Raw genomic sequence first — 22,558 nt, 5'->3', positions numbered from 1 at the left:
TGTGAAATGAACGTCTCCCGAACAGACATTCAAAAATCATAATTTTTCATATGAATCTACCAAGGAGGTCTATAATACTTGGAAAAATCTATCTAATAATATTTGCGATTTAAATGTTGCTTGCAATAAATTTCATTTCGTCAGGGTACACGGTTATGCTGCGTTCCATTCAAATTGGATGTGGGATATTCCTACTTGATATCTCCGAACATAAATGCATTCCATTCCCCGATATTTGGAACTGCAATGCTCCCGTTAGATAAGCAGGAGTTTGACTCTCATTAGAGATGTCTCCTAGCAACCCAACTGATAAACAATGCTGCAGCGCTAGCATTTGTGCTACAGGTGTACGATTGTCAAAAGAGATTATAAAGTTTTATACACCTGTTTCTGCAGGAGTTTGTTAAACAAGCTTTAATATCATTTAATGTGGAAATGAACTCATTTATCGATATTACTTAATAAAGTGAATGTTTATCACTTACTTTGTATATCTCCCTGAGTGTGGACATGTTTGTGTGACATCATGCCCCTGCATCTCGGCGAAATCAGAGTTGAGAATTTCTGCACGAGCCTACAAGTTGTAATTCTGACTTTAAGATGCATTCCATTGCACTTTTCCAAGTAGGAAGTTGTAAAATCTGACTTTTCGAGCTGAATGGAACGCAGCACTACTTTTCAAAACTTGATCCAACACTGAATGCTCAAGCAGCCTAATTTACACTTAGAAAACTCCTGATGTTGCTATATCAATACAAAAAGCACTTACCAATTTGCTTGAGGTGAAAATCAGCCCTCCTTTCCCAATGGCCATAGCGGCAGTGATGACAGCCGACTGTTAGCAAGATCTCGTGCTCTTCGCTTTCAAATTACGTACATCACTTAAAGCGTGATTGATTCACTCAAGGCCTACACTGGGGCATATCCTAAAGCTCACACCCATCAAGAACAAATAAATCAGTCTGAATGGCTGATGAATCTGACAATCTGACATTAGATGCCCATTCATTTGCACTGTTGAGGGATTCTGAAGAAATTCTGAAGGCCTGTGGGGGTGGAGCTCAGACTCACACGCTGCTTTGGGCATGCGATTTGTAAAACAGTTGTCACGCTTTGCTTGTAAGTATCAAGGAATAAATTCTGACTGGATAAACGTTTCGTTTTTCTCTATTTGTTTGTAGATTAATTAAGAGTGGAAATATTAAAAAATACATTGGCAAAAAGGTGACTGAGAATGAAAGGATGAAAAATATTTATTTATTTGGCATGTTTGGCTAGCAGAGAAGGCTTTGCTGGCCCTGAGAATTTGCCACTATTATACAGTTATATACAGTATGTATATATATATATTCTACTACATTCTACTTAATGAGGTACTGATTAGGTGATCATCTGAACCAAATTTTATTTAATGAGGTAATGTATAAAAACCACTGCTGTGGTCATCACTATCCTCTTGCAATAGAACCAGCTGGATGGCAAAAACAGTGCTAGTAGTACCTCAAAAGTAATTGGAATCAAAAAATAACTATTGACCATCCCAAAAGAGTTGAAAAGAAAAGTTTTCAGTGTGGAAAAGAAGGGTTCAATTTTGGCTTTACTGGCAGAGGGATACAGTGAGCGTCAGGTTGCTTTCATCCTTAAAATGTCAAAGATGGCGGTTCTGAAGAACAACATCAAGCAGCAGACATTGGGGACAACAAAGTTACAGACCAGCAGAGGGCGAAAACTACTCTCCACTGACTGGGTTGACCGCCAACTCATTCGAATTTCACTCAACAACCGTAGGATGACATCAAGTGACCTACAAAAAGAATGACAAACGGCAGCTGGGGTGAAGTGTACGACAAGGACAGTTTGAAACAGGCTCCTAGGGGCAGGGCTGAAGTCTTGCAAAGCTTGAAAAAATCCCTGCCAAGGAAGAGCCAGGCTGAGGTTTGCAAAAGACCATAAGGATTGGACCGTAGAAGACTGGAGTATTGTCAACACCAGGTCATCTAATGGTTAGATGGATACCTGGAGAGGTCTACAAGCCACAGTGTCTCACACCCACTGTGAAATTTGGTGTAGGATCGGTGATGATCTGGGGGTGCTTCAGCAAGGCTGGAATCGGGCAGATTCATCTTTGTGAAGGATGCATGAATCAAGCCACTTACAAGGTTATCCTGGAAGAAATCTTGCTTCCTTCTGCTCGAACAATGTTCCCCATCTCTGAGGATTGGTTTTTTCAGCAGGACAATGCTCCATGTCACACAGCCAGGTCAATCAAGGTGTGGACGGAGGACCACCAGGTCAAGACCCTGTCATGGCCAGCCCAATCTCCAGACCTGAACCCCATTGAAAACCTCTGGAATGTGATCAAGAGGAAGATGGATGGCCACAAGCCATCAAACAAAGCCAAGCTGCTTGAATCTTTGTGCCAGGAGTGGCATAATGTCACCCAACAGCAATGTGCAAGACTGATAGAGAGCATGCCAAGAAGCAGGAAAGCTGTGATTGAACATCAGGGTTATTACACCAAATATTGATTTCTGAACTCTTCCTAAGTTAAAACATTAATATTGTGTTGTTTAAAACTGAATATGAACTTGTTTTCTTTGCATTATTTGAGGTCTGAGAAAACGGCTTCTTTTTTGTTATTTTGACCAGTTGTCATTTTCTTCAAATAAATGCTCTAAATGACAATATTTTTATTTGGTATTTGGGAGGAATGTTGTCAGTACTTTATAGAATAAAACAAAAATGTTCATTTTACTCAAACACATACCTATAAATAGTAAATCCTGAGAAACTGATAATTTTGCAGTAGTCTCTTAATTTTTTTCAGAGGTGCATATACAGTATATATATATATATATATATATATATATATATATATATATATATATATATATATATATATATATATATATATATCTCCTCCTCAGCAATCGATGAACAACATTTAGACTTGTAGGAATGGGAACGAAATATGCTAGTGAATGGTGCCCCCTATTGCTGAATCTACAGCTTGCCAACAGTAAATGAGCCAACAGCAAACAGACTCCAGGATGATAATAACATTATTATAAGACCCTAAATGATTTTTTTCGGTAGTGATGTTTTTCAGTATCCTGTAGTCCGGAGCTGGAACTATCACAGTGGGCGTAAATGTTGCCCAGAACATAATTCAATGCTTTGTCCATCCCCAGTGCGCATCATCACTCTGTCAGTCCGTCAGTCAGTCAGTCTCTCTCTCTCTCTCTCTCTCTCTCTCTCTCTCTCTCTCTCTCTCTCTCTCTCTCTCTCTCTCTCTCTCTCTCTCTCTCTCTCTCTCTCTCTCTCTCTCTCTCTCTCTCTCTCTCTCTCTCTCTCTCTCTCGCGCGCGCGTTGTTCACTGGCAGTGTCACCTGAAAAGTGTGGAATTGGGACTGGCAGCTTCTGATCGCTTGGAAGACGTCGGAATTAGCTTTAATTTATGTGCAAATAAGAATTTAGTGGTTATACTCATTTAAAGACTTTTTAAAGAATCCATATGTCTGTCTGTGGAGAAGCAAGTGAACAGGGAGGTGTGCGCGTTCGTTTTTACCTGGAAACAGGTAGTACTGTAATGAAACTGGGTACACTGAAGGTAAGGAAGTTTGCTATTGTATGAGGGGCTGCCATTTGTTTAAAAGTGTTAATGACACAATGCTCAATGTTGCAGGCTGTTGTACTACCTGTGACTGAGAATTGGAAATTTAGAGCAATAGTACATACCGGGCTGCGTGAATGGACAGTGATATTAGCCTATATCGACTGCCACTATAGTAAATCGAACATAAACATTTTACCGAGTGAGGTTAACCTATCTCATTTCAACTGAATGGATTTATGTTAAAGTATCCCAGCTGATGTGCTTTTTAGTGTAACTTATATTCTTAGCCTAGTCTCTGGCTATTCACTGTAATTTTCTGGATGGATGCGACATAGTGACATGGATCTTCTGTAATCTGGCATAGAGCTGTCTTTTGGGGAAGACTGACCCTTTTCATATGTTTCTATTTATTTCACCTGATATGCATGATTGGATGATGCATCATCCTCCTGTACATGCTAAAAGTATATCTAAATATTGTAAACTTTAAACTTTATTGTCCTTAAGTTGGCATCTTCACCTATTAAAGGATGTTCACCTGCCCTCCTATTGGAGTAAAATATGAGAGATTAATGATGACTTTCCTTATTAATTGAATTTTACTTCAGTCACCCACACCATATAAACCCAGTGACTTGGGTGATCCAGGCTATATCTCATAACTAGATGATCAGTTACAATAATTGTGTGCATCACAGATAAACTCTGTAGCTAGTATAATGACACAGACTACATTGGTGTGTTTGCATTCTTATAATTTTGAACGATTGCAGAGTGTAGATCTAAATGTAAACCACTTTATGATAAGAAGGCTAATGGTAGGGCTTTATGTGTCATTAATAAATTGTTTGCAATATGTGCAATTATTTACACAGCTTGAGGTTATTTAGATAAGTAGATAAACATTTGTATTTATTTGTGAAAACTTGAAAGAGAAAAGGGAAAGACAAAGTTTGAAAGAAAATGATATTGATTGAGGAGACTATAAAAAAGAGAACATTGGTGATAAAGCTCATTTCTCAACTCTATTCTCATCTCTTCAGATCTAAAATGATTGAAACACTGGACCCGAATGTTACCCTTGTGGATGATGATAACTGGACTTTTCCCAATGGCTCCAGTGAATTCTTCTTACCTCACAACAACGTCACATATGTTGGATATTATCTGCATCAGCCATCAGTGGCAGCAATCTTCATTGTGTCATACCTGCTCATATTCTTGGTTTGCATGGTTGGAAATGGAGTGGTGTGCTTCATAGTCTTACGGAGCAAAAACATGCGCACCGTCACCAACCTTTTCATCCTTAACCTTGCCATCAGTGACCTTCTTGTTGGGATTTTTTGTATGCCAACCACTCTTCTTGACAACATTATTACAGGTCAGTGCACTGCCAGGGACTCTATGTATAATTATTTGCATTATTTGCATCTTAATCACAGTTTAAATAAGCACACTAAGGTTGTTTTTTTTTTCCTCCCACAGTTTCTTGCATGCTTGAATTTTAAATGTTGACATTTGTGGATATCCTTAGGGCTATTGTGACCAGAAAAGACACCCATTCTAGCCTGAAAGCTTCTTTTAGTATTAAGTAAATGTTGTGGGTGACAGTAGAGGTCTTTTAGATCTTTTAAAAAAGTTATGTTTCTGGACCAGTATGAAAAGAATGAAATGTACTGTGTTAAAAACGTAATGGATTAGTTGCCCAAAAATGAAAATTCTGTCATAATTTCTCACCCTAATTTTTTTCCAAACCGGTATGACTTTCTTTCTTCTCTGGAACACAAAAGGAGTTTTTAGGCAGGATGGTAGGGACTGACAGTTTCAGTCACAATTCACTTTCAATGCATCTTTTTTTTCCATTCAGTGAAAGTTTTCTCATTGGTACTATCAATTATATGACAGGCTCTATAAGTTCTTATGGTCTTATGCTTTACTTGACTCATATTTAATGATATCCACAAGACCGTTACAATACACATGCTGTTGAGATAAATAAGATATATATATATATATATATATACAGAAATGATTAGTTCACCTCTCGAGTCTTCTGGTCCGAGTTGTTCGTTCTTTTGTCACATGACAGCAATATATGCTATGCATTGCTCACACAGGAAACAGAAATGATTAGTTCACCTCTCGAGTCTTCTGGTTCAAGTCATTCATTCTTTTGTCACGTGACAGCCATATACGATATGCATTGCTCACACAGGAAACAGAAATTATTAGTTCACCTCTCGAGTCTTCTGGTCCGAGTCGTTCGTTCTTTTGTCACGTGACAGCCGTATATGCTATGCATTGCTCACACAGGAAACAGGAATGATCTGTTCACCTCTCGGGTCTTCTGGTCCGAGTTGTTCGTTCTTTTGTCACATGACAGCAATATATGCTATGCATTGCTCACACAGGAAACAGAAATGATTAGTTCACCTCTCGGGTCTTCTGGTTCAAGTCATTCATTCTTTTGTCACGTGACAGCCGTATACGATATGCATTGCTCACACAGGAAACAGGAATGATTAGTTCACCTCTCGAGTCTTCTAGTCCGAGTTGTTCGTTCTTTTGTCATGTGACAGCCGTATACGCTATGCATTGCTCACACAGGAAACAGGAATTATTAGTTCACCTCTCGAGTCTTCTGGTCCGAGTCGTTCGTTCTTTTGTCACGTGACAGCCGTATACGCTATGCATTGCTCACACAGGAAACAGGAATTATTAGTTCACCTCTCGAGTCTTCTGGTCTGAGTCGTTTGTTCTTTTGTCACTTGACAGCCGTATACGCTATGCATTGCTCACACAGGAAACAGAAATGATTAGTTCACCTCTCGAGTCTTCTGGTCCGAGTCGTTCGTTCTTTTGTCACGTGACAGCCGTATATGCTATGCAGTGACAAATGAACGAATGACTCTGACAAGAAGATTCCACAGGTGAACTAATCTATCTGTTTCTCATAATATGTCCTTGGCTGCATTTTCAATTTTTCCTTATTGGGACTATAATCAGAGTTTGCATAAGTAAACGTGTTTAATTCTGCTCAAATTAACGAAATGAACTAAATGACTTGAATAAAGATTCGTTCATTTTGCTGTACGAGACTCAAAGATTCAAGTCAGTAAAATTATCCAATCTTCCCATCACTAGTGTGCGTGCATATTTGCATCGCTTTAACCCCTCTTTGTAAGTCCCGCCTTCTCGCACACCAATTGGTAGATTATAAGAGGCTTGCAGCAACTATTGGCCAAATTCCTGCCTGTCAATCTCTCCGCAAACGCGCAAAGAGCTGTGTTCGGCATCAAACAGTTGCTTGACAGTAGCAGCAAATGACAGCTGAGTGGAAATGCCCAAACGAAAGTGCAAATTTACAGAAAATGTACACAAAAAATTCCCATGCTTTCGTCCAGGTCGAGATCCGTGGGAAGCAGAATGTATGACATGTAAAGCTGGCACTTATGCATCAGTTGCTAATAAAGTTGCAAGTGATTTAGAAGCACACATTAGCTCTGCAAAGCATAAAGGGTCAGTAAAAGGTGAAAGTTCATCAGGTAAATTAACCGACTACATTTTGACAAGGTAAAATTTTTATCACATTGCTTCATTTTCCATGGCCTTTCAAAATAATAGTAATAGTAAATGACGGTACACTCATGGCATCAAATATTTTATTTTAGTACATGGACATTCATTTTATTTATTTATATATATATTTATGTTATGCTAATAGAGTGTCTTTTTCACTGTATTAAAGTTTGCATTCATAGTAACACTGTTTTGAACCTTATTATGGCAAAATGAGACAGTATGTTTGAGTGGGTATCTGAAACAAAATAAGATGGCAGCTTGATGATTAGAATGCTGGTAGAATGCAAGATATGTTTTGTTCCTGCTACACAGTGGTCCAGAAATGTATGTGGATGCAATGCTAAAGTGGAATCTGTTTAAAATGTATAAATGTATTATTAAGAAGTTTTACTTAGGCTATTTGATAAACATATACAGTATCTGCTAAAGCAAGTTGATTTTTGTTTATCTATAGCTTTTATAAATTAAAGTGGTAAAATTAAAAGGTGTTCCCTATAGGAACAATAACAATAAAATTTAAAGGAATAGTTCACCCAAAAATGAAAATTCTCTCATCATTTTCAAACCCTCATTCCATCCCAGATGTGTATGACATTCTTTCTTCTGCACAACACAAACAAAGGTTTTTAGAAGAATATCTCAGCTCAGTTGGTGGCCAGACATCTGAAGGTAAACAAAAGGAGAGCAGCATAAAAGTAATCCATAAGACTTCAGTGGTCAAATCCATGTCTCCAGAAGCAATATGATATGTTTGGGTGAGAAACAGATAAATATTTAAGTAATGTTTTTACTATAAATATCCACTTTCACTTTCACATCTGAAAGTCACATGTGGTGCCTGTTTAGTTTCACAATGTGAAAGTGAAAATGGAGATTTATTGTCAAAAAGGACTTGAATATTGATCTGTTTCAACCACACTAATTATATAGCTTTTGAAGACATTAATTTAACAATTAGAATCTTATGGATTGCTTTTATGCTTCTTTTATCTGCTTTTTGGACCTCAGATTTCTGGCCATCATTTACTTGCATTGAAAGGACCAACAGAGCTGAGATATTCTTCTAAAAATCTTTGTTTGTGTTCTGCAGAAGAAAGAAATTCATACATATCTGGGATGGCATAAGAGTTAAACTCTGATAAAAAGTGTAAAAGTAACTACCTAAAAAGTAATCACATTTTAATACACAAGAGTCCCATTATTAGCAGAAATATCAGAGGAATGGTATCATAATACAAAAATCACTTCTTATGGGTTTATATGCATTGTTTAATTACCACACAAAATAGTTTTATTGTCTATTACAGTGGGTTTTATAGTCCGAAATCCTGTTTGTTAACCATCTAAGTAAAATTCTTATTATGTCACATTCTGACATAGAGTGTCTCTTTGAAGAACTATATACATCTGTCTTACACACGTTTATTAAATATATAATTATGGGTCCAGCATTTTATGATAAACTATTTGTACTTGTTGGATCATGGTTGGAAAACAGACATCATCACAACAGTTAAGAGACTAAAGCCCTGGTAAACACTCTTTTAAATTATTCTAAATTATTCGGTTATAGAAGATGTTTGGAAGCTATTTATTTGTCATTTGTCTAACACAGAAGGAACATAAATAGCCATATTCATAGCTGAAATACTTATTGATACGAATTCATACAAATGGGTTTCTAAGAAAGCACATGCTTTCTAAGGTACCATTGTTTTAGTGTTATAGAAAATAAGTGTTTCCATAGAGACAAAGTCTATAGCAAAATTAGGGGGGCAGTGGTGGCTCAGCAGTTAAGGCTCTGGGTTACTGATCAGAAGGTTGGGGGTTCAAGCCCCAGCACCACCAAGATGCCACTGTTGGGCCCTTGAGCAAGGCCCTTGACCCTATCTGCTCCAGGGGCACTGTAACATGGCTGACCCTGCACTCTGACCCCAGCTTAGCTGGGATATGTGAAAAAAAGAATTTCACTGTATATGTGCAAATGTATAACATGTGATAAATAAATACAATTAATTATAATTAGAGTTCACTATACTGTATTTTAATGGCCTGTAACAAGACTCATGCACTCAGTTGGGCGTAGTGTAAATTTGTCGCTGCCACCAGTGAGAGGCCAGATTCCAGAGCATAAACCAGTCTATGCTGTGTAAAAATGGCACAATTGCACAGAATACATGTAGCAATCTATCTTACTTTACTTCAGAGCTGTCTTACTTCCCTGTATACATGCAACCCATTAGGAACATGCTCTATTGAGGTGAAAAACAAATTATAATCCATCTTGTCATCTATGAGGAAATCAATAGAAATTCAACCTTACTTTATTTCAGTCTCAGCTCTGAAGAGATAAAAGCTTTAAAAACTCTGATTGATATATTGAACAAATCAACAAGCAGTCTTGTGTCTAAGCATTGTTTGACCAAATCTTCGGCTTTCTTTTTAAATATTGTGAAGAAGATTTCTTCTTGAAAATGCAGACCACAAGGATACATTGCAGGGTTGTGTTTTGCTGCTGTGCTAAAAAGAATGACAACAACCATCATTCAGGCAGGTTCAGAAATGTCTGTAAGGTTCCCAAACCTTTTGTAAATTTTGCAGAATGAAAAAAATTCAGAATCAATTATACTCCATTAAAAAGAATGGATGACAGTGTGTATGAAAGAAAAATAACAGATTGCTTCAATTTCTATAAGTGAATAAAAGTATTCATTTAAAGTGTTCAAGTCAAAGTATTCATTTGACCGAAGTGGTCCTGACAAAAAAACTGATTACAAGAAATGCAGCCTATTTAATATTATTATAAACAATAGAAATATTATTAGTTTCTCTGTGCTTCTGCAGCTTTTGGGAATAATGACATAGGGTTTCTCTGTAACATCTGTGTAGGGTGGTTATTTACAATCTAGGTATTATCTGTGATAATTAGGTTAAACTTAGGTTGTTTTTAAGAAGTTTAAAATATAATGTTTTAAGCTTTGCAGGCAGGAAATGTATTTTGTGAAATCTGTATTGGTGTACGATGTCAGATTTTAGTGCCTTGTTTTGTAAGTCAATATCACATAGGTTTAATAATTATTATAATAATTAAATTAAGATGTAGTGTTACTTAACATTAGACTTTGATTTGTAATTGGCACCATTTTTTTATTTATTCTTCTTCGTTCTTGGTTCCTGTCCAAGTGTGATAGTAATTCACATGTAAGAAATATTGCATGCGCTTCAGATTTTCCCTTGGAATTAATTAGACCTCTTACACTGAATGCAATTTTAGATGTCGTTATTTTTATTTGTATAGAGCTTTTTACAAAACACATTGTTTCAAAGCAGCTTTACTGAAAATTATGCTGTAACAGAAAATTATGCTGTAATGTCTTAAAGTCCTCATTGTGCGGTTTAAAAAACGCTATTGAAAATCATGCCTTAAAAATAACTGCCTTTAGGCCACCAGTTAGCAAGCCAAAGGCAACCATTTCTATTTCTGTGAATAAGCCCTGGTGGGATGCAACAAATGCATTCTTGACTAATTAAAAAGTACTTTATTCTTAATAGATGTTGATTTATTCTGAAAAAGACTAAAATGCAGTTAGCATTACACTTAACAACCAGCAAAAATGAAGAAATTAAGCAATAGGAAACCCTTTTGGGATGAACCAAACATAAACACTTTTTTTTTTTTTTTTTTAAGTTCAAGGGTGAAAACAACAACTGTCCTTTTCTGTAAATTTGTGAGAAAGGACTCATTGAAGGTCAATTAGTGTAACAAGCTCTATTTAAAATTCAGTTTCATATTAGTCATCCAAGGCCTGGAGGAAAACAAGTGTGTCTCTTGTTCCACTAGTTCCTAAGAATCACTATAAGACATAACACAAATTAATTCTGGCCCCTACACACACACACACACAGTCCCCATCCCCACAGTGAAATATTATTAAGCTGTACATTAAGCACAAAATACATCAAATCCCACCAGATGGTAACTGTGATAGAAACTGACCTACATGCTATATTACCATGGTGAATTGGATGGTATCTTGTTGCTCTGGCACACAAAGATGTGTGTGGATTGCACTTTAGCTAATATTTGGATGGGTTTTAAGGACAAAATTGGTCACAAATTGCTTTGTATTCAGCATCATTAACCTGCACCTGTGAATTACTCTTTTGCTAATGCTAAACTGTTCAGGTTTCTGACCTGGTGCCAATGAAAAACATCTTTATCTTTAGTGATGGCTTTTATCTGATTTATTGATGCAATTAATCTCAGTTCATGAGTTAACTATTTCATGCAGTGCTCAAGTGAGATATAAATGGAATTGGCTTGCTGTCCATAATGCAGGGGTAAGAACCCACTGGACTACTGTACTTGATTTGGTAAAAGGAAGATAAAGATATTAATGGATAGAGAATTAATAGATAACTAATTATAAAGGTATTAGAAATAAAGGTTGATTTTGAGAGTTATAGGGAATTGTCATAGGGGTGAGGTAAGCAGACACTTATATATCCTTAGATATGACAAACAAGCTCTACTTACATTTAGAAATGAAAGCATAAGCGTAGTTCTAGCAGGAAGATCTTGGGATTCATTCTATCAGGCATCTCATCCAATCACAACACAGCCTCCGCTTTATAAGGCCGCTCAGGTGTTTCTCATTGTTGCTTACTTCTGTTGTTTTCACCCCCTTCCACCCTGTCATCACAAGTTTATGTCCCGTCCTGGGTGGGGGTAAGCTCCGCTCCCCTGCCATCATTGCTTCTGGCAGGATCCAATGGTTGAAGCAAATATGAGAGTACTGAACCATAGGACGGTTAGTACCAAATAATATAAGTATTTCTACGTTCTTGTTGCCAATAACCCAGAGCCTTTACTGATAGAACTTCATTTATTAGGTTTGTTCATAAGTCATGTGAGGTAGAAAGTAAAGGTTGTGATATTGACTTTCTCAGTCAAGAAGATATTTAGCAAATTTCCTTTCCATTATTTATATAGGGTATCTGTATCTTTCAAAGGTAAGAGATTTGCAGAAATGCCCAATTATGCCCAATTCTAAATATATAGTCATAGTATAAGGTGGCATTTTGTCAACATGTGAAATTGCATTCACTGGACATGAACCAAAAGTATTACACCAGCTGACTCACTGAATTTGTAAATTATGTATTCAGTGATGTACTGTAGTTCATCATTTTGGGTGTCATTTGTAAATGCTATGAAAGTCCAACAGTGCTTGCATAATTGGACACCCTTTCACAATCCTTTTTTTTCAACCGCCATTAATGTCATCTCATTAATGTGTATCTGATCCAATCTGTCTGTATTGTTTTGCCAAGATTATTCTTAGTGTGTGATCTGTGTCTTCTCCACAGGCTGGCCATTTGGAAGCATGGTGTGTAAAATGAGCGGTATGGTCCAGGGCATATCAGTCTCAGCCTCCGTTTTCACCTTGGTTGCAATAGCAGTTGACAGGTAATGTCATGGTAATATCACTTTGTCCCACAGCTCAAGGCATTAATGATGCACTGTCAAAGGATCACGCTACTTAGAATGACAATTGCTATTTAAAAAATAGTTAAAGCATTGAACATGAATATTTTAAAGGCTTATGCTATGTTTAAAACGAAAACTGTTGGGCTTCATTTATGACACACGAGCAGGACAAATTTCTGTGTAAATCTTTCATAAATCCATTTTTGAAAAATTGTTGTATTCAATTCATTGCAACAATTTACTTAAAGGGATAGTTCACCCAAAAATTTAAATTTCTCATAATTTACTCACCCTCATGCCATCTAAGATGTGTATGACTTTCTTTCTTCTGCAGAACACAAATGAAATTTTTTAGAAGTATATCTCAGCTCTGTAGGTCTTTACAATGCAAGTGAATCGTGATCAGGCCTTTGAGCTCCAAAAAGGAGATGAAGTCAGCATAAAAGTAATCCATACAACTCCAGTGATTTAATTGATGTCTTCTGAAATTATCCAGTTGGTTTTAGGGGAAAAGCAGACCAAAACTCCTTTTTCACTGTATATCTTGACAGCAGACTCCTTGGCGATCATGATTTTAAGCTCGATTTCACATCCTATAGCGCCATCCGGGATCAGTATCCTGTGATGGAGCTGGGAACTGTAGTCCGGAGACCTGATGCACCACAGGCTGCCCCCGATCGGGCTGGAGGGTACAGAATACCAGTAAGAATCAAGGGGAGTACACACCAAGCTTTGGTGGACACGGGTTAAAACCAGACCACTATCCACCTATGCTTGGTTCAACATGAGGCTTTGGGCACAACTAAAAGGGTGAGGGTGAAATGTGTACATGGGGATATTCACAACTACCCTGTGGTGACCCTCGTTATTAAATTTCGGGGAACAAAGCATAGAGTGGAGGCCGCGGTTAGTTCCCGCCTCACCCATCTGCTGATTTTGGGGACTAATTGGCCTGATTTCAGAAATGTGTTAAAGGGAATATGCGCGGATGGGGAAACGTGCGATGCTCTGGCAGGGGAGGCGGAGCCGGGGCCATCTTCGTCAGCTCCACATCAGGATGACGTGGGGGGGGAGAAGCTGCAGCCCCTCCCATCCTCGGGGGATTTCCCGAAGGGGATTTCCCTTTGGAGCAGTCACGAGACGAAACCCTCAAGCATGCCTTCGACCAAGTGAGAGTGATCGATAGTCAACAACTCCAGCCGAATGTCGCACTTTCATATCCCTATTTCGCAATTATAAACAAGCGGTTGCATAGAGTGACGCAGGACGCTCAAACAAAGGAAGATACAACCCAGCTCTTAATGCCGCGAAGCCGCCGGGAAATGGTGTTCCAGGCAGCTCATTATAATCCCATGGCAGGTCATCTGGGGAGAGAAAAACACTGAACCGACTAATAGCCCGTTTTTATTGGCCGAGCATTGCTGGCGATGTTCGCAGGTGGTGAACCCAGCGGCCACCCCAAAAGCGCCATTGTACCCCCTTTCGCTGATCGAGGTCCCCTTCGAGAGAATTGGAATGGACCTCGTCGGGCCATTAGAGCATTCAGCACGTGGACATCGCTTTGTATTGGTCCTAGTGGACTATGCAACGCGATATCCAGAAGCAGTTCCCCTGCGCAACATCTCAGCACGCAGTGTTGTGGAGGCACTCTTCAAAATAATCTCCCGGGTGGGGATTCCGAAAGAAATCCTCACCGATCAGGGCACAACCTTTATGTCACGGACACTACACAAGCTTTATGAATGATTGGGCATTAAGTAAATTTGCACCAGCGATTACCATCCACAGACAGATGGCCTGATGGAGCGATTTAATAAAACCCTTAAGAATATGATTCGTAAGTTCATGCACGAGGATGCTAGGAATTGGGACAAATGGCTCGATCCCCTGTTATTTGCAGTACGTGAGGTCCCGCAAGCCTCCACAAGGTTTTCCCCATTCGAGCTGCTATATGGGCGGCGCCCGCATGGTGTGCTTGATGTCATACACGAAGCTTAGGAGAAGGGAACTTCAAACAGTAGGAATGAAATTCAATACGTTCTTGATCTTAGAGAAAAACTCCACACTTTGGGGCAACTAACACAGGAGAATTTGCTCCAAGCTCAAGAACAACAGGGCTGACTGTACAACAGGGGAACTCAGCTAAGGGAGTTTGCACCGGGAGATAAGGTACTCGTATTATTCTTCACATCGAGCTCCAAATTACTAGCTAAGTGGCTAGGACCTTTTGAGGTCACACGACGAGTGGGGGATCTCGATTATGAGGTAAAGCGAACCGATAGAGGGGGCACACATCAAATTTATCACCTTAACCTCCTGAAATTGTGGAGGGAGGCGGCCCCTGTGACGTTGGCTATGGTAGTTCCGGAGAGGGCGGAGCTCGGGCCGGAGGTAAACACAAAACACAATCACATCACTCCGGTCACTTGCGGAGACCACCTCTCACCGTACCAACTCACAGAGGTTGCCAAACTACAACAAGAATTCGCAGATGTGTTTTCCCCCCTACCGGGCTGCAAGAACCTCATCCAACACCACATCGAGACTGAGCCCGGGATGGTGGTACATACCCGTCCGTACAGATTGCTCGAACATAAAAAAAAATTGTTTGGGAAGAATTGGATGCAATGCTCGATATGGGAGTAATAGAGGAATCCCACAGCGACTGGTCCAGCCTGGTTGTTCTGGTGCCTAAGAGCGACGGGTCTGTAAGGTTCTGTGTGGATTATAGAAAAGTCAAAGCGGTGTCTAAATTTGTTGCCTACCCAATGCCTCATAGTGATGAGTTGCTTGATTGGTTGGGCACTGCTCATTTTTACTCGACACTGGATTTGACAAAGGGTTATTGGCAGATCCCCTTGACACCAATTTCCTGTGAAAAAACGGCTTTTTCCACTCCGTTCGGGTTACATCAATTTGTGACACTTCCGTTCGGTTTGTTTGGGGATCCGGCCACGTTTCAGCGCCTCATGGACCGCATGCGGCATATGCAGCACCTAAGGGTGGTTCTGAGGTCACTGCGACAGGCGGGGCACACAGCAAACCCCAAGAAGTGCGCGATTGGGTGGGTGGAGGTACGGTATCTGGGGTTCCACTTGGGCCATGGGCAGGTGTGTCCCCAAATAGACAAGACGGCAGCAATTGCGACCTGCCCAAGACCCAAGACCAAAAAGGGGGTGAGACAGTTCCTGGGGCTGGCTGGCTATTATAGGAGATTTGTGCCTAACTATTCGGACGTCACCAGCCCGCTGACTGATCTCACTAAAAAGGGAGCTCCAGACCCGTTCCAGTGGACAGAGCAGTGCCAACAGGCGTTTACGCAGGTTAAAGCCGCACTTTGCGGGGGGACACTTTTACATGCACCTAATTTCTCTCTCCCATTTGTATTGAAGTTGGACGCTTCAGACAGGGGACTGGGAGCCATACTCTTGCAGGTGGTGGATGGGGAGGAGTGCCCAGTGCTGTACATCAGCCGCAAGCTCTCCTTGAGGGAAACAAAGTACAGCACCGTAGAAAAGGAGTGTCTGGCCATCAAGTGGGCGGTCCTCACTCTCCGTTACTACCTGCTGGGGTGGGCCTTCATTCTCTGCTCAGATCACACCCCACTCCAATGGCTCCACTGCATGAAGGATACCATCATGCGGATCACCCGGTGGTATCTGGCACTCCAGCCCTTTAAATTCAAGGTGGTCCACAGACTGGGAGCACAGATGGCCGTCGCCGTCTTCCTGTCCAGAAATGGGGGGGGGCGGGGAGTGGTAGGCAGTCCGGATGTCTCCCCGGCCTGAGTCGGGCGGTGGGTATATGTGGCAGCGGGGGTGTGATTGAGCGTCCGTCGAGAGAGAGAGAGCGGTAAGGGTGCATACACCTGAGCCAAATTATGACTAACACCTGTCTCTAATTGTAGTGAGATTGGGGAGAGCGGCATAAAAGGACCATGGTTTGAAGAATCCAGGAAGAATCCAGTCCTTCCTTGTCACAACCATATAAATTTTGCCTTATGAGAACACATTTCTTAACTCTTGCTGTGATTGTCATGACCACTGCAAATGATGAGTACAGCTGGATTCCACTGAAGCATTCAGATTTACATTCCTTTACCAGCAATATTTTACCATTTTTAAAACATAAATCTCAGGGTGGGCTAAAAGAAGACTTATTGTGCTCTGCCCAAAGCTGATAATCAACTTTGAAAAGGAAGGAAGAAGTTGACCATGTGACTCCGAAAAGGCACTTCTGATTGGCTCAGGACACCTTTGGGGTGCGGCCAGGCTCAGCTCAAGACTCTCGTACCAAGGAAGAACATTTTTCTTCTTCGGCTTCTCATGCTTCTTTACTTCCTCCACAGCTCTGCATCCTCCACGCTCTTGCCCTTGTGGCTTGCAGCCTCGCCCCGGCACCCCTCAAGTTCCGTGCAGTGTAGAAGTCCATAAAGGCTCGGACACCAAGTTCTGAGGAAGCCCTTCTCTTCTCTGCGCTACGACTCACCAACGTGATGGGGAGTCACGAGTCCTCTATGTGGAAGGCCCCACTTCATAGCCCCACCTCATCATCCCAGCAACAGACATCCCAGATCTTAACAGAGGTCCAAAACATCGACGGAACAACCAGAACTTTCTACAAAGAGCCAAAGAACCAAGCAATGCAAGGAAACACAAGGAAACACAAGTACATCTCCAGACTTTGCTGAAAACGCTGGTGTCTCTTTTATATAATTCGAGTTACCCGATTGCAAATCGAGTTAGACTGAATTAAGTATCAATGGTTCTTAAAGCATTGTCTACAGACTCCATCAAGTACATTTTCTCTGTATAGATCAGTTCATTCACCTTCTGTTCACTTTACTCACCAACCTGTTTCATGTTTGTATGTGTTATATTAGTTTTTATGTTTAGATTAGCGATAAAGATTGTTTGTATTCAAAGATAATTTGACTGTGGTATATTTTGATGAATAATCTCGTCGCATGATTTTAAAAGATTTTGCTTCAAAGCTCATATCTATATTTGTGATATTATTTTCAATAAACCATGAGGATAATATTACTCCAATAAGTGAATTAATCTTAATTCCCTTATTAAAGCTAATTCCTTACAATAGAAGTTGTGAGCGGATACAACGAGCCATTGTATTATGATTGTAATGGTGGAGAATTTTATTCAGACAAATTATCTAATTATTTGTCATTTATCTTTCTTATAATGGTTGTTGATTGCGACTAATTCCGTTATAAATTCCTTACATAATAATGGAGGTATGCGGGCACTTTAACCCATACCGTGTACATTTATACTACCATATTTCCCTACAGTCATACTTATTTTCATTTTATAAGTACTAGGGCACTGAGGGACATAGCATCCATTATAATGGCACATAAATGACAGTAGATAGGCTTTTATGATGGATTTTTTGACTCCCCATGTTTGAGTCCGGTGAAACCAATGAGTTCTAGTGTGAAACTTCTTCCTGTCAATCAGTCACTGCGCTAAAATTAGGTTTTTAAACTTTGCCGGTTAAAGCGGAACTTCATAGTGCCTGATATGAACATAAAGTGTAACATGAGAAGCACATCTGTGAAGCTCAGTTAACACAGTTACTCCACTAAAATAACGGGCAATTCTGCTCTAAATGTGATGTTTGTGCTTATATTAAATGCATGCGTAATTGTCTGAAACTATGCGTTGTTTTTTTTGTGTTTTCTTTTTGTTATTATGCAGTTTGCGCTTTATTATCATGCATTAACACCCTGAAGTAATGATTTATGTATGCAGTTATGAAATCAGATACCCTCTACTCAAAATCCAAACACAAAAGAGATGCACAATAGCAGGTGCAATTGATGATGGTGCCAGTTAATACAGTTGATAATATCTAATACACATATTAATACCAGGAAATAAACAGGGCACATGCACAGCGGGAATGTTAGGGACAAAGAGTGAAGTCAAAACTGATGCACTAGGTTCAAATGTTTTTCTTGTTTTTTTATCTGTCAAAATGACAGACAGAATTTGGAATTATTGTCAATGTTTCAAAGATCGGCCAAATAATTGATTGTTAAGTGACTGTTTGTGCCTCACACTAAATAATGACCCTGAGACACCACTGGTCATATGGATTACTTTTATTCTGACTTTATCTCCTTTATGGAGCTCAAAGGCATGATCACCATTCACTTGCATTGTATGGACCTACAGAGCTGAAATATTCTTCTAAAAATCTTTGTTTTCAGCAAAAGAAGGAAAGTCAAACATATCTGAGATGGCAAGAGGGTGAGTAAATGATGAGGGAATTTTCATTTTTGAGTGAACTATCCCTTCAGGTTTTTTTTGGTCTGCTGGTCCCAATGATAAAAAAAACAAATTAGCCTTGTGACAGCCTTGTCAATGGATTGTAAACAATTTCTGTTTTGATTTTATTTTGTGTGAATTTTGAGTAGATATTTTGTAAAATAAGTCAGTAATTTGGTCTCAACTGCTATCATTGTGTTATGTATATATCAGTGTTATCTCTAATTAGTAAGCCACGCTGCTCTCTAGATGTTAGCTTCAGTCTTTGAAAAATCCATATTGGTTAACCACTATATTAACTCTTTGTTTGATCAAAAATGACTCACTGAATGAATCCGTAGAGTGACTCTGCAGTCTGCACATGACTTATAAAAGATAGTAAGTGATTATAACAGTTGCACGCTAGCTGATAAATGTTATAAGGACCAGCACCATGCTGTGCCAGGGCTGTTGGTATGCATTACTGCACTGGAAAATCCAGGCTCTGTAGTTGGCAGTCATGGTTGCTTTTAGACATTTTCTGTTCCCTTTAGCTGGACTTGCATGCCCACCTGATATCATGGTTATATCACCACAGCATGGGACATTTGAGGAAAGCAGTGAATTGAAAACAATCATTTTGGATGTGTGTGTGTGTGTGTGTGTGTGTGTGTGTTTGTTATTACTGTTGTGCATCTGTTCCTGCTTATTGCTACAGTGAATCGGTGTGTTATATATCCTCTTACATTTTTACACATGGAATCACATTTAATTAATTAGTCAAATGAGGTCATGTTTCATGCTTGTAAGTTTCTATTTAAGCTGTCTGTATGTTTACTCTTTGGTTCATTGTAAACCTTCTTACATCGTAGTGCATATGAGTATGGTTTTACTTATTTGTAATTCGTATTTGATCACCATGACTATCAATCAGTGCCATGCAGTCCTTAAACCGGGTCCTCCTTGTATAGTTTGTGTTGTTTTATGATGTCTTAATGGGTGGTTTGTGTCCTTTGCCATGTCCGAAATCACTCGTTCACTTAAATCACTTCTTCCCTTTATCTTGCTTGTACATTTCTTGGAACATAATGATTAGAAATATAAAAAAATAAAAATGCCAACAAGAATCAACACACTCCTATCCAAGCTGGGCAGCATGTCTGCATCCAGAGAAGTGAGATGCATGGGCAAATTTACTTTTATATGGCGCATAACATCCTCATCTGTCCTGTCCTTAAAGCAGCAACAAAGTCGTCAGTAATATTAATTGATTAGACTTAGACAATACATTGCCTACTGGTGATAAATATTTGAACCTCCAGCAAATTATCATTTCCTCTGTGTACAGTTTTTTAAGTTAACAATGACGTTGCTTCAGTAAATTAGTCAAGAAAGATAAAACACTTGGCAACTGAAGTAATAGCTGAAAATAAAAGATTCATTACCAATCTGTATAATTTTGGTTTGCTACTGGATATTGCAATAGATTTTTGTTTTAAATCAACCAGCGTGGAATAAAGATTGCAGGAATGAAAGAAACTGCAATCTGAGTCTTTCTTTTTCTACATTGCATTGTGGACGATACAGTGTCAACAAGTGCACATCGGTTGTGCACTATAAATCAGAATTTAAAAACATAGGCCCTATGCAATAGTGAATGCAGCTGTTCAGTTAGAATTTGTACACTGCAAAATAGCTGATACCACATTTAGTGCACTAAATTGGCAATAAAGACAGATTGTGGACACTATTTATGTTACAAAATAGTGTGCTTGACACATCAAACAACTAATATCAGTTAGATCAAAATGTATTTTGGATGAACGTAGAGTTAATGTTTATGGGAATTGAGACATCAAAATGTCTCAGGGAACAGGTAATGTAGGGCAAAACTTTTTTTAAAGATTGTCACCTTGTTCATCACCAAACGTACTGAAAACATGGAGGAAAACACTGGCATTGTCTCAGTTCAATCTCAGAACATTCGTATGTCATGTGTTGTTTGGTAAGATGAAGAATGTAGCAATAAACTCTATAAATAAACACAACAACACTCCCTAAAAATCCCTAAAAAGGCAACTTAAGTTATTGCTGCTGAAGGAATAAAGTTGTTGCTTCTTATTTTATGCCATTGTTTTGTAAAAGAGCTATTAAATTTTTTTAATTTGCTGCTGGTTATCTTTTGCAGATTCAGATGTATCGTGTATCCCTTCAAGCAAAAACTGACAATATCAACAGCCACCTTAATCATAGTGATTATCTGGGTCCTGGCAGTGTCAATAATGTGCCCATCTGGCGTCATGCTTCAAGTGACTAAAGAACAAACCATCCGTGTGTTCCTGGGAGATGGCAACAGAACGAGCCCTTTCTACTGGTGCAGGGAAAACTGGCCCAACCAGGAAATGAGGAAGATCTACACCACAGTTCTGTTTGCCAATATTTACCTAGCTCCACTTTCCCTCATAGTGATCATGTATGCAAGGATTGGGATCACTCTGTTTAAAACAGCTATGCCAACTGGGGCAAAGCCTGGCCATGATAACCGGCACTCTGTGTCAAAGAAAAAACAAAGAGTAATCAAAATGCTCCTTATTGTGGCCTTGCTCTTCATCTTGTCCTGGTTGCCTCTATGGACGTTGATGATGCTAACAGACTATGTTAGACTTACTGAACACCAGTACAGGCTTATTAACATCTACATTTACCCTTTTGCCCATTGGCTAGCCTTTTTCAATAGTAGTGTCAACCCAATAATTTACGGGTTCTTTAATGAAAACTTCCGCCGTGGATTTCAGGCCATCTTTAAGTTCAGGCTGTGCCCTGTTGGTGGTCAACATCGGACCTATTCGCACAGGGTGCAGGGTAATTCTGTGCAGCCGGTGAACCTCCAAGCCTCCACAGAGCCAATCTCTCTTAACAGCATGGAGAACAACAGCTCAAGGAGGATGAATCATGTCAATGAGCAAGACTTAGTGATGGAAGACTTAGAGAAAGTATCAGAATGCAGCATGGAAGGCGCTTCTCTTTAAAAAGGGTTAATACAGTTACAAAATTCATTGTTTACATAATGATGTACAAAATAGGCTAATTACATCCCAAATTACAGATATTATTTACCTATTTAAAAAAAATGACATATCAATGTTAATGTTATGTAAATGTGTATAAAAATCATTTTTCTCATTTTTATTTTGTCATTAGCTGCCAACTTGAATGTAATTGCTGATGTTGTCAGATAAGGTTGGGCACATCAACTGTAGTCTTGTAAACTGCAATTTTTAAAGATACTCAGTTAAAAGAAAAAAAAAATGCAACATTATTGTAAATAACTGAGGAGCAGCCAGTAAAATAAGGTATAAACACAGAACCATTGCGTTCAACCATAACTACTGTATATTGATATCTGGGGTCTCATGGTACTATTATTTTATTTATTTATTTATTTATTTATTTATTTATTTATTTATTATAGCCTATTATATTTACATGAAACTATCAACATTAGAACTAGGGATGTGCCCGAATACCTTATTCGAGAAGGCACGGATAATGACTTCAAAACGAATAACGGATTCATCTGAATAATATAAAAAATAT

The 22,558-nt window shown here is 39.1% G+C and overlaps 1 protein-coding gene across 1 annotated transcript; it reads left to right on the top strand.

Moving 5' to 3' along the window:
- Window positions 1-3,485: 3,485 nt before the first annotated feature.
- Window positions 3,486-21,990, top strand: LOC127424652 (neuropeptide FF receptor 2-like). Its single transcript, XM_051670013.1, has 4 exons — window positions 3,486-3,610; window positions 4,660-4,997; window positions 12,569-12,668; window positions 21,150-21,990. The coding sequence occupies exons 2-4, from the start codon at window positions 4,667-4,669 to the stop codon at window positions 21,988-21,990; spliced, it is 1,272 nt and encodes a 423-aa protein (XP_051525973.1). The 5' UTR covers window positions 3,486-3,610; window positions 4,660-4,666.
- The last annotated feature ends 568 nt before the right edge of the window (window positions 21,991-22,558 follow it).

The sequence above is a fragment of the Myxocyprinus asiaticus genome, chromosome 3 (assembly GCF_019703515.2).
Source record: "Myxocyprinus asiaticus isolate MX2 ecotype Aquarium Trade chromosome 3, UBuf_Myxa_2, whole genome shotgun sequence".
In the NCBI taxonomy this organism is placed as follows: domain Eukaryota; kingdom Metazoa; phylum Chordata; class Actinopteri; order Cypriniformes; family Catostomidae; genus Myxocyprinus; species Myxocyprinus asiaticus.
Note: the sequence above shows the minus strand (reverse complement) of the source record. Positions and strands in the feature narration are given on the sequence as shown.

Excerpts from the sequence above, each read along its gene's own strand:
- LOC127424652 (XM_051670013.1), top strand. The coding sequence starts at position 4,667 with ATGATTGAAACACTGGACCCGAATGTTACCCTTGTGGATGATGATAAC. Across the intron at positions 4,998-12,568 it reads TCTTGACAACATTATTACAG|GCTGGCCATTTGGAAGCATG; the intron begins GTCAGTGCACTG and ends TCTTCTCCACAG. Across the intron at positions 12,669-21,149 it reads GTTGCAATAGCAGTTGACAG|ATTCAGATGTATCGTGTATC; the intron begins GTAATGTCATGG and ends TATCTTTTGCAG.